General features: G+C 47.0%; 1 protein-coding gene across 17 annotated transcripts in view; it reads right to left on the reverse strand.

Moving 5' to 3' along the window:
* Positions 1-16,096, reverse strand: part of SLC2A9 (solute carrier family 2 member 9) — a 231,812-nt gene that overhangs the window by 46,655 nt on the left and 169,061 nt on the right. For all 17 annotated transcript variants that reach the window (XR_010409283.1, XR_010409284.1, XR_010409285.1 and 14 more), the window contains one exon: positions 9,078-9,188. Coding sequence is in view for 14 of the 17 variants with exons in the window: in XM_064584279.1 (XP_064440349.1) it covers positions 9,078-9,188 (111 nt within the window). In the remaining 3 variants the exon portion in view is untranslated. The remainder of the gene's footprint in view (positions 1-9,077; positions 9,189-16,096) is intronic.

The following is a 16,096-nucleotide window of genomic DNA, read 5'->3' on the forward strand; positions in this document are numbered from 1 at the left end:
GTATCTCACCGTGGGTTTTAGTTTCAATTTTCCTGGTGCCTTACAGTGTTGAGACTTTTCATTTGTGTATTGATGCTTCTGATATCTTCTTTTGTAGAGTGTCTGCCCGAGTCTTTTGTTCATTTCCAAGTGGGCTCTTGGTCCTGTTTTTGCTGTGTTCTAAGAGTCCTTTATATCTTTGGGATTCAAGCCCCTGGTGAGTTGGGTACTCTGTGAATACTTCCCAGTCTAGCCTGCTTTTCCATTTCCTTCACAAGCTTTTTTACATAGCTACAGCTTTTAATTTTGATGAAATTTAATTAATCAATTAAAAAAAATGGTTCATCCTTTTTAGTCCCATTTAAGAAATCTCTGCCTACCCCAAGGTTGCAAAGACTTCCCCCTATGTTCCCTCCTAGAAGTTTTATAATTTTAGCTCCTATGGTTCAGTCCATGGTCCATTTTGAGTTAATCTGTATGTGGCATGAGGTAAGGGTTCTTTAGTTTTTTTTCCATGTGAATATCTAGTTTTTATGGTACTTATGGTAAGACTAACTTTCCCCTTTGAATTTCTCTGGCATCTTTTGTATTTCTGGATTCTATTCTGTTCCATTGGTCTGTGTGGCTGTTTTTATGCCCTCACCATGCTGTCTTGATTATTATGCAGTGAACATTCTATAGCACTTACTATGTACCAGGTATGGTGCCAAATGCTTTACATATAGTAATAATTTAATCTCATAACAGCTCTATGGGTATGTGGAGGCTCAGAGAGTTTAGCAGCCTGCCCAAGGTCATACAGTGGCAGAGCCAGCATTCAAGGTCAGGCATTCTGGTTCCAGAGTCTTGCTCTTAACCCCTCCTCACTGGCACATACAGATTTAGCAAAAGGATATATGCAGCCTCCAAGGCTTTTCTTCCTTGTATGAGGCCCTGGCACAGGGATGCTGAGAAGAAGGAGAAAGGAGTCCTTGCCTTTGGCGAATCTTATGGGTTGAACTGTGTCATCCCCCCCAAAAGATATGTTGAAGTTCTAACCACTGCTACCTCAGAATGTGATTTTTTTGGGAAATAGTGTCTTTACAGAGGTAATCAAATTCAATGAGGACATCAGGGTGGGCCCTAATCCCATGTGACTGGTGCTCTTATAAAAAAGGGGAAATTTGGACACAGACACGCACATGGGTAGAACGCCATGTGAGGATGAAGGCAGGGGTCAGGGTGGTGCTCTCCAAGACGAGGAACACCACGGATCGCCAGCAAAGCACCAGATGTTCAGGGAGAGGCCTGGAACAGATTCTCTCTCACAGCCCTAGGAGGACTCTGCCCTCTGATGCCTGGTTCTCAGACTTCTGGCCTCCAGAATGGAGACAATAAATTTCAGTTGCTTCCGCCCCTCTGTGTGTGGTACTTTGCTATGCAGCTCTAGCAAATTAACATGGGGAGCTCACGTCCCATGCAGAGCAGAGCTTGGCACGTTGTTGTTCAATGATGAAACACATGAAGAAAGAAGGAAGGGATGGAGGGAAGGAAGATAGGGTCTAAAATGTCATTTATTTCAAGTGTGACTCAAAGCTGACTTGATGTGCATTTATAGTATTTTAGAGACATTACTTTATATGAATTTTGTAGGCCAATCTCTGTCTCTATTGTATTCTTCATGTACATCTCAGTATAAAGTTTATGAAATAACTACTCCGTGCTTGGCAGAATCCCTAACATCTCAAGGACTGCAGAGCCCTCTAAGAGTCCATTGCTCGACAAGATCCTAAGGGATGTCCTGTTCTTCCCATCCCATCTCATGTGGGCCTTTTCTGTTCCGCTCTTCCCATGAAGTCAGCCTCTGCCTGGCTTATCGTGCTCCTCGTGAGCATGGGGGCCACGTGGCTGGCTGTGGGGCTCCAGAAGGAGGAAGGGCTGTTGGTGGGGGCTCGGCTGCCCTCAGAGCATGCCACCCGGCTGCTCCCAGGCAGGGGGTGTGGATCCCAGCACGGGCAGAGCACTCGGTCCAGATTTCAGACGCACCTTTCCACAAGTGGCCTTAATTGGGTCTTACTCAAACACCTGTGGACTGGGTGCTTGTGATGAGCTGGCACTTAGCCTGGTGGGAAACATGAAGACCAGGGACTGAAGGGGTATGGGTGACAACTGCCACAGCCATTTCTTTAAACCTACTGTGTCACCCCCCCCCACACACACACACCCCACTGGGGCAGGATGCCTCCTAGAATGGGGCCAGCACCCAAGTATCCCAAATGGCCGCCCTCGATCTTGACTATTTGGGCATGGTGGGGTCCCTGAAAAGCCCTCACCACCCAGCCATTCTTGAGTCTCTAGGCAGAAGCTGGATTATTGCCAAGGCTTTAGTTCTGGAAGGATGGGAGGAAATGTGGGAATGCACAGTGCCTGGATAGACAAAATCTGACTTGTCCATGCCTCCCTGGATGAGACTAATTGAAAAGCAAAGGAGGAGTGTCTGGAATGCTGGCCCTCGGCCAGATTCTTACTGTGGCTAAGGTTCTCATCTAGGTAGTCAATGTTTAAGTTTTGAAGAAAAACAGGCACCTGTGGTGGTCATGTACTTCACGGACTCCTTACCCCCTCACCCTTATCACACGCTGCCCCGTATGTTATTGTCCCGACCATGATGGTTACACTTTCCTCTTTGCTTTGCGCTTCTCCTGATGTACTGATATAACCCCAGTAAAAGTGGAGACAAACTTGGCTCAAGGCCTTTTGCCACTAGAGCGTCTGGTCCCCAGGCCTCTCCTTCCTCCTACCCAGGTGTCTGGAATCATCTTTTCTTCACTGTCTCAGGGTTTGCTGGTCACACCCGACAGAAAGGAATGGGAATGGTTTTATAACTGTGGACTCAGCTCTCTCAGCAGAGAAGAGAATGCAAAGACAGGCTGCATGAGAAGAAATGTCAGGTTTCAGTATTGCTAGTACTTCTGTTTTAAGTCTGCAAGCGTTAATCTTCGCTTTCACAAATCTCTGTCTGAAAAACAGAGACCTTGGAAACCTGCGGGTATCTGCAAGTTAATGGAGTTTTAAGGTCTGTGTTCAGAAGACAGGGTCTCAGAAATAATTTTCTACTTGGAACAGGCTATCTAAATTGAAAACTAAAAATAATCCATTGAAACAAACTTTGTTCAGGAATTTCTATTTAAAAGATGGATGTGTGAGGGGCGCCTGGGTCGCTCCGTTGGTAGAGCATGCAATTCTTGATTTCAGGGACGTGAGTTCAAGCCCCATGTTGGGCATGGTGCCTACTTAAAAAAAAAAGATGAATGTGTGAGATCTGTGATATCTGTTTGGGCTAAAGTTGTAAGAAATGAAAAAAAAAGGTACTTTTTAAATGATTATCATTCCAGGGTGGTCCACAATCCTTAAGTATAATAAATTTAAATGGTCTTGAGATATTTTAACTGAAGTGCAAAATCAGATATGGATAGGGGTCAAATGGAATAGAAGGGAAGGCTGGCCCTAGACTTGGCTTTTCCAAGTTCTCAAGTCCTGGAAAGTTTTTCCTTGGGTCAAAGCCCTAGCTTCTGCAGCTTCTAAGGGAAATACAACCCCCCTCTCCCTTCTCAAAAAAGGAAAATACAAGCCCCCTCTCCCTTCTCAAAAAAGGAAAAGTAGTTAGTTCTTTAGCCTGGTGGATGGGTTAGCCTGCTGATGCTTATTAAGGAGGGCACGTACTGCATGGAGCACTGGGTGTTATACGCAAACAATGAATCATGGAACGCTACATCAAAAACTAATGATGTACTGTATGGTGACTAACGTAACATAATAATAAACAAAAGAGGTTTATGATCATAAATTTAACTGTTCTCAATTTGGGGCAAGTGGGGAAAAGTCAGCTCTCAAAGAGAAGCTGAGGAAGAACCATGGGGCGGCCAGCTGCCTGAGAAATCAGTGCTCCACCACCAGGAGCATGGAGCCGAGAGCGCCTGGGGGACAGGCGAGGGCATGGGGGCAGCTGGCCCTTGGACCTGGCACCAAGGGACAAAGGAACAGTGTGAGTCTCCACCAGAGCCCCCAGGAGCTGTGTCTTCACCTTCCTTTAATGGGCCGAGCCGGTGGGACCAGCCCAGGTGCAGGGAAGCCAGAGGAAGCTCACAGAGAGAGGGGGAGGGAATCGGAAGACGTCTGGTGGGAACTAAAGCATTGGTGGGCTGCAGGGAACAAACCGGCTTGCAGGTGTGTCCCTGGCCAAACTCAGAAATAGAACCACCTGATAAAAAGGTATTATCAGAGCTGGGAGCGGGTGGGAGCAGGGACTGCAGGGAAACGGGCTCCAGGGAAAAACTGCCTGTGTGCTTTGGGTGGCCCTCCCTGCCCCTCCTGTGAGCAAGAGCCCTCAGAACCAGGGGAGCCCCGACGTCCACATGCATGCTTCCTCTCAAGGCAACAGGTTACAGAAGCGCCTTCTCGAATGATGACATAGGCAGCAAATAGGAAAAGCTACTCAACTGAAATCGTGATTTCTCAGCTCCAGTGGGTGCTGCCTTCTTGGATGGAGCCCTGCAGCTGCTTGCCACCCCCCCACCGGGAGTTTGGGGGCCAAAGGAGAAATCTGGTTCCTCTTTTGCTTCATGTGGCCCCTCCCCTCTGCCAAGGGCAGGCCTCCAAAATTCACATGGTATTCTCTCTGTGTGTTTGTGTCCAAATTCCCCCCTTTTATTTTTTTTTAATGTTTAAAAAAGATTTTATTTATTTGACAGCGAGAGAGCACAAGTAAGGGGAGTGGGAGAGGGAGAAGCAGACTCCCCGACGTGGGGCTCAATCCCAGGACCCTGGGATCATGACCTGAGCTGAAGACAGACACTTAACTGACTGAGCCACCCAGGTGCCCCCAAATTCCCCCCTTTTAATAAGGATGACGATCATATAGGATTAATGGCCCCCTTATTCTAGAGTGATCTTATCTTAGCAAATCACATCTGTAATGACTACATTCTGAGGTACTGGGAGTTAGAGCTTCAACATATAAATTTTGTAAGGATGACAATTTGACCCATAATAATAATTATGGATACTTGCTTAATGCCAAGTGCTGTGAATTACTATATAATTCTCATGATAAGACCTGTTGAGGTATAGATTTGTATTATCTCCACTTTCCCTTAGGGAAAACAGGAGCTCAGAAAGGTTGAATAACCGGCCTGAGGTCACCCAGCTAGTGAGCTGAGGGCCACGAGACCACAGAGTCCAAACACCCCACCACCCTGCTTTGTTGCCTGGACCCACTTTCTCATCCGACAAGTGCCAGATCCGGGGTCTTAAGATGAAGCTATGAACTCTAAAGGTTTTGATTCTGGGTTTGTTTTGGAAGCAGAGCAGGTGGTGGAAACTAGCAGGGTTTTTTTTTTTTAACTTCAACGCTATGGCCAAGTCCATTCCTGACAACCACACAAACTTACTGTGAAGAATAAGGAGCAAGAAGGACTTACGTGAATTCCGTTTCCCCTGACTTGAAAAAGCAGTCTCTCCACTTCTCGAAGGAATGAGGCCCATTCCACGAGCTGCTGCTGACCCAGGTCAGGCTCGTGGGGCCCTGGTGACACTCGGCGAAAGTTCACTCGGAGACTTAATGCCGCGCCGAGAAAGTCAGTTTGGAAAAACAGCTGTTTCTGCAAGATGCAGCTATTTACAGCTACCCAAGCCGATGAGCAATGCCGGGAGCCAAAGTTAATTGCCAATCAAACTAACAAAAATGTCTTTCCCAAGTTTATTAGGTCCCAATGCCATTTTAACAGACTGTCAAAATCTCAGGAAGAAGAAAACAAATTGGGAAGTCCTTTTCGATAGGCGGCTGCCTCACAGCGTGGGATGAAACAGTGTCCATATCTTTGGAAGCAAGGGAATAAAAACTTTGGAAAGGCCATGGGATTTACTGTGTACTGACGGTCAGCTTTGCTGCAGCGGGACTTCCTGCGCTTTGAGGTTTGCTTCCACAACAGTTCTGGAAGGCGCTGGATTTGTCTCCTGGGGCTGCGTCACCACAAACATAGTGGTTGAAAGAAACACAATCTCCTACAGCTCTGAGGACAGAAGTCTAAAACACGTCTCGGGGGCAAAAATCACAGCGGTTGGCAGGGCTGTGTTCCTTCTGGGGGCTCCAGGCAAGAATCTGTTCCTAGCCTGTCCAGCTTCCGGAGGCCACCTGCTTGCCTCGTGGCTCCTTCCTCCACCAAAGCCAGCAACTGCCACTCCAACCTCTGCTTTTGTCCCCGCATCTCCTTCTCTGACTCTGACCCCTGCCTCTCTCTTTCACTTTGAAGGACCCTAGTGATGACACCGGGCCACCTGGTTAATCCAGGATAACCTCCCTATCTCCAGATCCTTAACGTCTTCCCACCTGCAAAGCCTCTTTTGCTGTGTAAGGTGACATACTCGTGCTTCCAAGAATCAGGACGGGGACACTGGGGGACCAGGATTCTGCTTGCCACAGGTAGGCCCGGTTATGTCCATTTTAAAGATGACAAATAAATTCAGGGATGTTGGGCAATTTTCACCAGGCCACTCAGCTAGTAGATGGGTGGTTAGGATTTGAATTCAAAGCTGCCGGCCCCACAGCCTCAGCTCTTTCTCCCCCGAACACGTTGTTCCATCTCAGACTCCCAGCCTCATGCTGGAGTTAATCTCGAGGTACTCCGGGGATGAGGGTGAAGGCCACCATGTTAAGAACTACTCCCAGTGGACTATTCTGCATCTCCAGTTCCTTTAGATGAAACACTGGGAGGGCTGCAGATGACGGGGGCCGTGTGCACGGGACCAGTGGACAGGCTCCCCAGCGCACTGCCCTTGGCTTCACCTGGCTAACGCCTGCTGGACCTTCAGTGCTCGCCTTCCTGGGCCCTCTTCCAGGAAGCCCTCCCAGGAGAGTTCATCCCAGGGTTGCACGTGGTATGTGTCTGTTTCTGGATCTTTCTCTCTAGAACACGACAACTTCACTGGTGACCTCCAGACACAAGCAGGATATGGGTGTGGAATGAATGCAGGCATGAATGAATGACGCCTCCATGAGAGCTACGAAGCCGCCGCCCCCCACAGTGGGCCCACACACGGCAGTCCCTGCTTCTCTGGAACACATGTTCCAGGTGACTGTGGTCCATCGTGCTCCACACTTGAAGGCAGCAGCAGGTCGACTCCCCGTCTGAGTTTACAAAGGTCCTCTCTATGGGCAAGGGCAGTGCCCTTTTATTTACTTATTTATTTGAGCGAGAGGGTGTGCATGAGCTGGGGGGGAGGGGCAGAGGGCGAGCACCTCAGGCCGAGTCCCTGCTGAGCGTGGAGCCCCAGGTGTGGCTCAATCCCAGGACCCCGAGATCATGACCTGAGCTGAAATCAAGAGTCTGATGCTCAACTGACCGAGCCACCCAGGCAAGGGGCAGTGTCCTTATTACTGAAATGGGGAAACTGAGGCAGAGAGCCGTTGAATAATTTCCCCAGGGTCACGCAGCTCAAAAGGGACGGAGCAGGGATCAGAATCCAGGCTCTGCCATCCAGGCTCTGAGGGGACACACTCCAGAGCCCCGCCCCGCAGACAGCGGGGAGAGAACTGACCGTACAGCCAATTTCTGAAGAGCCGCAGAGCCTGCATGGCTGGTGTTCAGTCACAGGGGCAATGATCAGCATGCTCTTACACTTCAACAAAACATGTCTCAGACAAGAACGAAGGAAAGTAAGACGGAAAGCAAGTCTGGCACGGGGTCATGTGAACAAAAGCAGGGTGACTACTGCGCAAGAACAGAACACACCCGTGCACAGAAAAGCCAAGGGGAGATTTTGCCAAATGTATGTATGTTTGTAGATTTCTTCGGTTCTTCCTGCTTTTCTGAATTGTACACATGTACCCTAATGAGCTCATGATGATTCCTTACAACAACAAAATACTTTACCGACCCCCGACCCCCAAACAAACCCTGTTGTTTCACACCATTTCCATTCCAGACTGTGCATTTCCATGGATCAACGTAAGCATGCATAGCCTCATCAGGGGTGAAAACGAGAATTCTGTGAAACTCCCAGATTGTGAAATGGTGAGATATTTTCCTCTAACAAAAAGACCGTGAGTGAAAGGAGGAGATGCACGTCAGTCCTCAACACTTTCCCGACACCCATCTTTAGAAGCATCTTGTTAGAATGACCCATTAGGAGCAAGGAGCAAAATAAAGCATTCTGTCGAAAGCAAGTCAGAAATGGGACTGGAAGTCTCTGCATGTCTTTGCTGCATCAATCCTGTCAGCAGAAGTCAGCGCAAGGGAGGAAATAAATGAGCTCCTCCGTGAAGGTCTGAGAACCTCACTCTGATTCTACCCTCCTCTCTATCCTTTGGAAAGGAGCCCCGTTGTGGACGGTGTGCCTACAGTGTGAGGCAAGACCACACACCTACGAGTAGAAGAGAATCAGACATCTAAAAGGGGAAACTGAAGCTCAGAGAGGTTGAGAGCGTTGTCCAGCATCTCACAGCCAAGAAATTCCAGAGCCAGGATTCAAATCTAGTCTGGTCTGATGGCCCCAACCTGTGCAGTTTCTGTGAAATTCTGAAGTCTCCTAACTCCCTCCCTGCAGTATGTTTATTGTGCATCTCTGAGGTTGAGAAAGGAGGATGAACTCTGCGTCTTCCTTTGGACACTTCTGCTGACTATTAAAGTCACACTCTGTTACACTGATCGACTGGAATGTCCTTTCTCCTTTCCTTTGCCTGCAAACTCCTACATATTCGAGGTAGAAAGATGACAGCTAATGGTTTGGAAATATTTTAAAGTCATGGCAATGGACCTTAGGCTCACAGGGACACTGCTTTGGACCCCCAGGGAGAAATGGCCCTTTTTACTGGGTGCTCCATCATCTGTGACCAGGTGAGAGTTCAAAGAAGGGAGCAATATATTAAAAGAAAGACAATAGGTAGGAGAGCAAAATATAGATAATATTCTCCAGATAGGTGAAACATCTTAAAATTCCGACACCTTCGGAGCGACAAAGGACACGCTCCTTTAAAGGCAAGCACGTTTGCTCCCTGGGGGGTCCCATGGCACTGTTCACCCCACTATGATGTTCTCAGGAATAACCCTCAGTTTACTTACAGAGAAGATAGCGGCCAAAGTCTCGATGCCACCGGTGCTCAAGGTGATGTATGGGATCTTTTCTGGTGAGATCCCAGCTTTTTCAAAGATGCTATTGGTGTAGAACCAAATCTATAATGCAGGAAAGAAAAACAAGGGAGAGTCGGTGAAAGGCATCTATCTCCAAAATTAAATTCAGGTGCAAGGTGGTCTCTGAGATTTGCTGCTACATCCAGCATGGAGCTGTGTGGTGTGGCCAACTATTTGTTTTCTTCCTTCTCCCACCTTTGCCCCTTCCTCATTACTAACAGAACTACGGTACTGGGAGCAACACGTGCTGAGCTAATTGTGGCGATGAGATAGGAACAGAAATCTCCTTAAAATGAGCTTTCCACCAACGAGGTGTGATCCCATTTTTTGCCCTTCCTCCTTTCTGCTGTCAGGATGGTGAACATGATGGCTGGAGCTTCAGCAGCCCTCCTGGATCACTAGGTGACCTCAGGACAGCATGGTAGCGCCCATGGTAACTTTGTGAGAAACTGAAAAGGTTCCTGATCTACAAGACACTTTACTGTCATCCACTAGAAAACTGTTACAATAAATTTCTAATGGGGACAATGTGAATGATGCCCTGAGGGTTGTGCAACATACAAACTACACAACTACACACAGAGCCCCTGCTTTGGGATGGGAGCCACCTGTTCAGAAGCTAGAGCGAGAAGTTAGAAGGAGCCTGTGTCCTTGCTCACCAGAGTGATTCTATAATTGATTAACCAAACCTGGGCACCTTTGAGAGTGTTAATAATTCGTTCGGAACAAGAGGCATAAATCTGGATTGCCCTGGGCAAACCAGGATGTGTGGTCCTGGGACTGCTGTACCACCCTTCCCAATTTTCCTCGATGTGAAGTTAGGTCAGTGTGGAGGATTCTGCCACTTGAGACCAAACCTAACCCTAATGACACTCATGGGGCATCGGGCAATCACTGACTGGAGGTTGGAGACCTGGCTCCGTGTTGAACTGGCTGTGTGACAAGTAATTCACTCTGTCCTGCTGGGCTTCTTTCCCCTTCTCCAAGAGGATAGCCATGCCCCTCCTGTGGAGTGTCCAGATTGGGTAAGAATTGTCACTATTCACTATTTACTTAAAATTTCGGGTCCATAGGCTGGACACGAGCCATTTGTGTCCTCCCAATCCCGGCCATTTTCTTAAAGAGCACGAGTTTGTTAAATATAGAAAACCAAGCTGTCCTTTACATGACATCTGACGAGGAAACCCATCGCCTTCGGGGACCTTGGAAGCATTTACACCCTGATCGTTATTAAGCAGAAACATTAGAGCTCGTTGCTTATAACTTGTCAGGCCCGATGGTGGCTGGCCACGCTCCTTGCATTTGGCTCTTACTTCGTTTTTGGAAAAAGCTCTCATTTCTACAAATTTGTCTTGTTACCGGCATTTGTTTAGCAAAACATTTTTCATGCACTGGGGGAGAAGATATAATTTAGGAACTACACATATCTACAGATGGCTTATCTTTTAGTGAGGGGAGTATCTTCTTAAAGTTACAGGCACACTCAGAGGCCAGTAAAAACGACTGCATGTATTTCTGTGAGCTTGCTGGCATGGACGCATCTCTCGGCAAAATGCGTTTCAAGCTTCCCATAAAACAAAGACCCTCTTGCCGGTGTCTGCCCCACATTTGACTGAGCTGATAAATTAGAATTTTAGATCCTACCTTTGCTTCCACATTCACCAAGCATAGAAGTGGCTCCTGATAAATTCATTCTTAGGGCTGTGACAGAAGCTAAAATTGTTCCAGAAAACCCCAATCTTCACCAGATTTGTTTGTATAATCTCCTCCCCTTTGGAAAGTAACTGTGATCTTCAGAGTTGGATCAAAGGGGCTTAAACACCTTTCTTAATCTTTACCCAGATTCACTGATTTTTAATAGCCAAGGCTCTATGGGCCCCTTCCATCCCCCAGAATACTCTGCTGCCTCAGTCTGAACCCAGGGCTGCCAGCCCCTGGTTGATTCCACAGGGTACGTGCTCTCCTGTGGGAGCTGTGCGTGCCCTGGCCTCCCCCCATGGCCTCCTTCCTGCTCCTCACACCCCCTGCAACCTTCCCTGCTTCCAATTCTTCCTGAAACCCCTCAGGTGTTTCTAGGTTAGTGAAGAGGGTCGCACTGCATAAAATTACACCCTCATTGGGGGGGGTTGCTTATGAAAGTGGCTCTGGAGTCATTTCATAGTAAATGCATTTATCCCTCGAGAGGCAGAAATCAGCCCTTTGGACCATCTCCCCCATTCCAGGGCATGCGAGGAGGTCCTGCTGGGCTGTTCCCAGGAAGGGGGTGGGGAGGAGGCCTGCCCAACATACAAATTGCCTGTCTCCTTCTGCCGGCTCCAGAAGCCATTTCTCTCTGGCTGAGTCATCTTATAGAGCAGGTGGGTAATGGCCTCTGTCTCTATCCCACTGAGGTTTACGTGATCTGGCAGTTCGAGGGTGTTACACAGCATGGAAGCACCGGGAAAGGTGGGGTGTGTCCCGCAGCAAACCCTCCCCGAGGAGTGTGCTTTGTGTTGATCTCATCCATGACACCATCACGCTCTCAGGTTGCTGACAGTCTCCTCCCTCGGGGGCGGACAGTGGACTGGAAGGAGCCACAGTTTGGAGGTGTGAACACCGGATTCCAACCCTGGGCTGCCTCTGGGGAACTGTGGGTCTGTAGGCAAGGGACTACATGTCTCTAAAGAAGGTAAAAAAAATCTGTCTTTCAGGGTGGCTGTAAAAATGTTTAAAGTGACAAAGTAAAGCATCTTTAAAAGATTTTATTTATTTTAGAGAGCGAGCTCGTGTGCGAGAGTGGGGGGAGGGGCAGAGGGGGAGGGAGAGGGACAAGCAGACTCTGCACTGAGCGTGGAGCCCAACGTGGGGCCCGATCTCAAGACCTTGAGACCATGACATGAGTCAGGCGCTTAACCCAGTGAGCCACCCAGGTGCCCCAAGCATCTTTTATAGAATTGGTACATAACAAATGGGGGGGTATCATTCTAGAAGATTTCCATCTCTCTACTGAGACACCATGGCTCTTTGGTAAAGGAAAATGTCAGTTATGCACATGCCTTGGGGAGGAAGGCCTTCTGGGGCTGCTTCTCAGCCTGCTTCTTGACTGCCTGCCTCCGGGGCCCCAAAGCCCTCCTTCCTAACTCCTGACACAGTGTGTTAGAGACCTAGCATAACATGCATCATCATTTTCAACTCTCTCAACAGCTTGTGAAGGTGACATTGCCTTAGGATCAGAGAGACCACACACAGCCAGTAAGACCAGAGCCGGGTGCAGACCCAGGCCTGTTTGCTTCCGGCCCCACGGCTCTTCCACTGCTCGGGCTATGCTGGGGCTGTCCGTGCCCCTGGCTGACTGGAGATTCCTCTTCAATCCATCATTCCCCCCCCACCCCCGTAACCAGGAGGCTCCTCGCCGGTGAGAGACAGAACATTCGCACAAAAGTCTGGTTTTCATGCAAAGGACAAACTGCTCAGGAGGAAGGCAGTTGCAGAAAATAAGGAATTTTAAGTGACAGGTCTAATTTTAGAAGAGGGAATTTGAAAGCCATTGTGAGAAGGAGGGAAAAAACAACCCCACACTGAAAAGGAATTTAGAAACAACTAAATGTTAAATCCAACTTCCGCTTGATTTCTAAGGTATGCGGAAACTATTCATTGACTTCTTGGCGAAAATGCACTGGGCAATATGTAATGTTTGCTTAATGTGGTGATTGTCACCTGGGGGTAATTTTCCCCCCAGGGGACATTTGGCAACGTCTGAAGACATTTTTGGTTGTCACAACTGGTGGGGTAGCCTACTGTCATCTGGTGGGCTGAGGCCAGAGATGCTGTGGAATGTTCTATAGTACACAGGACAGCCCCCCATGACAAGGGATTTTCCGGCCCCAAATGTGCATAGTGCTGAGGCTGTGAATGTCTCGGTTAGTGCAGGCACCTGGGCCTTAGAGAAAGGCTGGCCAAGCCTGGGCAGGTGCTTGGCCCTCTGGAAACCTCATTTCTTCTTCTAGAAAATGAGGATGGCCCCATTTGCCCTGCAGGACATTTGGGGCTGGAATGAAGTGATCAATGGCGAGATTCCTAGCAGTATTTGCAATGTCTTCAACTACAGACCATGTCCCCCCAGATAATTTCTGAGACAATTAAGGGAAGAAAGCAAGTTTTAAAGGGCATTTGAAGTTTTCCATCTGGTAGACAGCATTCCTCCTTGTCTCATGCATTATTTGGACTGAGAGGCAAGAGGTGCAGGGGAGAACTGGACTGAAGCACAGGGCTCTGAGGCTGAGGTGGCTGCCAGCCAGTGTTTGTCCTTTTGTATGTAAAAGAGAGGGTGTCAGACTTGTCGCATTGGCTGCCTAGGGATGACCTTGGGACACAGCCCAGGGACACATATGGGGATGCTCGAAGGGGGCCTTAGGGACCCTCCCCGCTCAGGGCTCAAGCGGCCAGACCTTGTGGCCAAGTGGCTGGGGCTCAAATCCCCTTTCTACCACTTGTAGCTGTGTGACCTAGGGAAAGTCTCTCAACGTCTCTGTGCCCAACAGTGGTGTCTGACTCACAGGACAGACACGGGGACACCTTCTGGCTCACATTAGTGCTAAATGAAGGTTTGCTTTATTATTATTACAGCTGAGCAGACAGAGGCTGGGGGAGGGTAGTGATTGGCCTAGGCTTCCCACTGCAGGCCTGTGGTCACACTGAGACAGACAGCCAGGCCTCTGGATATGGGTCCAGAGCTTTTTGCTCCATGTCCAGTTAAGCATGCCAAGCGGGAAGTATTACTTCTGACTTAAAGATTAAAAATAATCCTAAACAAACAATAAATAGAAGGAGAATACCTGAACATAATAAAGGCCATACATGACAAGCCCAGAGCTAACATCATACTCAGCTAATATCATATCATAATATCATCATACTCATCAAACTGAAAGCTTTTCCTCTAACATCAGAAACAAGACAATGATGCCCACTCTCACCACTTCTAGTCAACATAGTACTGGAAGTCCTAGCCAGTGCAATTAGAGAAGAAAAAGAAAGAAAAGTCACCCAAAGCAGAAAGAAAGAAGTAAAATCATCACTGTTTGCAAATGACACGGTCTTAAATGTAGAAAACCCTGAAAATAGCACACACACACACACATTGTTAGAACTAATAAATTCGGTCAACTTGCAGGATACAGAATCAACATACAAAAATCAGTTGTGTTCTGGGCACCTGGGTGGTTCAGTCGTTAAGTGTCTACCTTCAGCTCAGGTCATGACCCCATGGGATCGAGCCCTGCATTGGGCTCCCTGCTCAGCGGGAAGCCTGCTTCTCCCTCTCCCACTCCCCCTGCTTGTGTTCCCTCTCTCGCTGTGTCTCTCTTTGTCTCTGTCAAATAAATGAAAAAATAAAAATCTTTAAAAAAATAAAGAAAAAAAATCAGTTGTGTTTTTATATACTAACAATGAACCATCTGAAAGGGAAATTACGAAAATAATTGTATTTACAATAGCATAAAAATTACTTGGGAATAAAGTTAACTAAGGAAACGAAAGACTTTTGCACTGAAAACTAAAAAGCACTAAGGAAATAAATTAAATACACAAATAAATGGAAAAATACTCCATTCATGGACTAGGAGATTTAATATTATTAAAATGGCCATACTACCCAAAATGATCTACAGATTCAATGCCATCCCTATTAAAATCCCAATGGCATATTTTCCAGAAATAGAAAAAAATCCTAAAATTCCCCTGGAACCATATCTTTAAAAAGAACAAAACTGAAGGCATCATATTTCCTCTTTTCAAAATATATTACAAAGCAACAGTAATTAAAACAGCGTGATACTGACATAAAGACAGACATATAAACTAAGGAAACAGAATAGAGATACCAGAAATAAACCCATATGTGGTCCACTGATTGCCGAAGGGTGCCAAGAATATGCAATGGGGAAAGGATAGTCTGGCAAATAGTGTTGGAAAAATTGGATACCCACATACAAAAGAATGAAAATGGATGCTAATCTTCACTCAAAATGGATTAAGATTTTAAACACAAGAACTGTAAAAATCCTAGAAGAAAACATAGGGGAAAAACTTTGTAACATTGGTCTTGGCAATGATTTTTTTTTTGGAGATGACACCAAAAGCAAAAATCAACAAGTGTGACTACATCAGACTAAAAAGTTTCTTCACAGTAAAAAAAAATAATCGACAGAGTGGAAAGGCAATCTACGGCATGGGAGAAAATATTGGCAAACCATATATCTGATAAGGGGTTAATCACCAAAATATATAAGGGACTCCTACATCTCAATAGCAAAACAAAATAAGATAAAACAACCCCCCCCAAAGCCTCCAAACAACTCCATTAAAAAATGGGCAAAGGACTTGAACAGACATTTCCCAAAGAAGACCTACAAATGGCCAACAAACACATGAAAAGACACTTGACATCACTCAGCATCAGAGAAACGCAAATCGAAACTACAGCAAGATATCACCTCACAGCTGTTAGGATGTCTATCATGAAAAAAAAAAGTGCTGGTGAGGATGTGGAAGAATTAGAACCCTTGCACACTGTCAGTGGGAATGCAAACTGGTGCAGCCGCTCTGGAAAATGGTATGGAGGTTCCTCAAAAAATCAGAACTGCAATATGAGTCAGCATCCCACTTCTGGGTTTTTATCCAGATCGAAATCAGGATCTCGAAGAGATATCTGCACACCCATGTTCAATGCAGCACAATTCACGGTAGCCAAGGTGTGGAAATATCCTAAACGTTTGTCAATGGACTAATGGATAAAGAAAATGTGGTATGTGTACACATGATGGAGTATTATCTGGCCTTGAAAAGGAGGGATATCCTGCAGCATGTGACCGCATGGATGAACCTGGTGGACACCATGCCGAGGGAAAAAGCTGATCGCCAATACTGTACGCTTGCACTTTCCTGAAGTATCTAAAGTAGCCAAACTCATA

Source organism: Mirounga angustirostris, unplaced genomic scaffold, assembly GCF_029215605.1.
Source record: "Mirounga angustirostris isolate CCGP_5_RB_7025 unplaced genomic scaffold, mMirAng1.0.hap1 SCAF_2, whole genome shotgun sequence".
Classification (NCBI taxonomy): Eukaryota; Metazoa; Chordata; class Mammalia; order Carnivora; family Phocidae; genus Mirounga; species Mirounga angustirostris.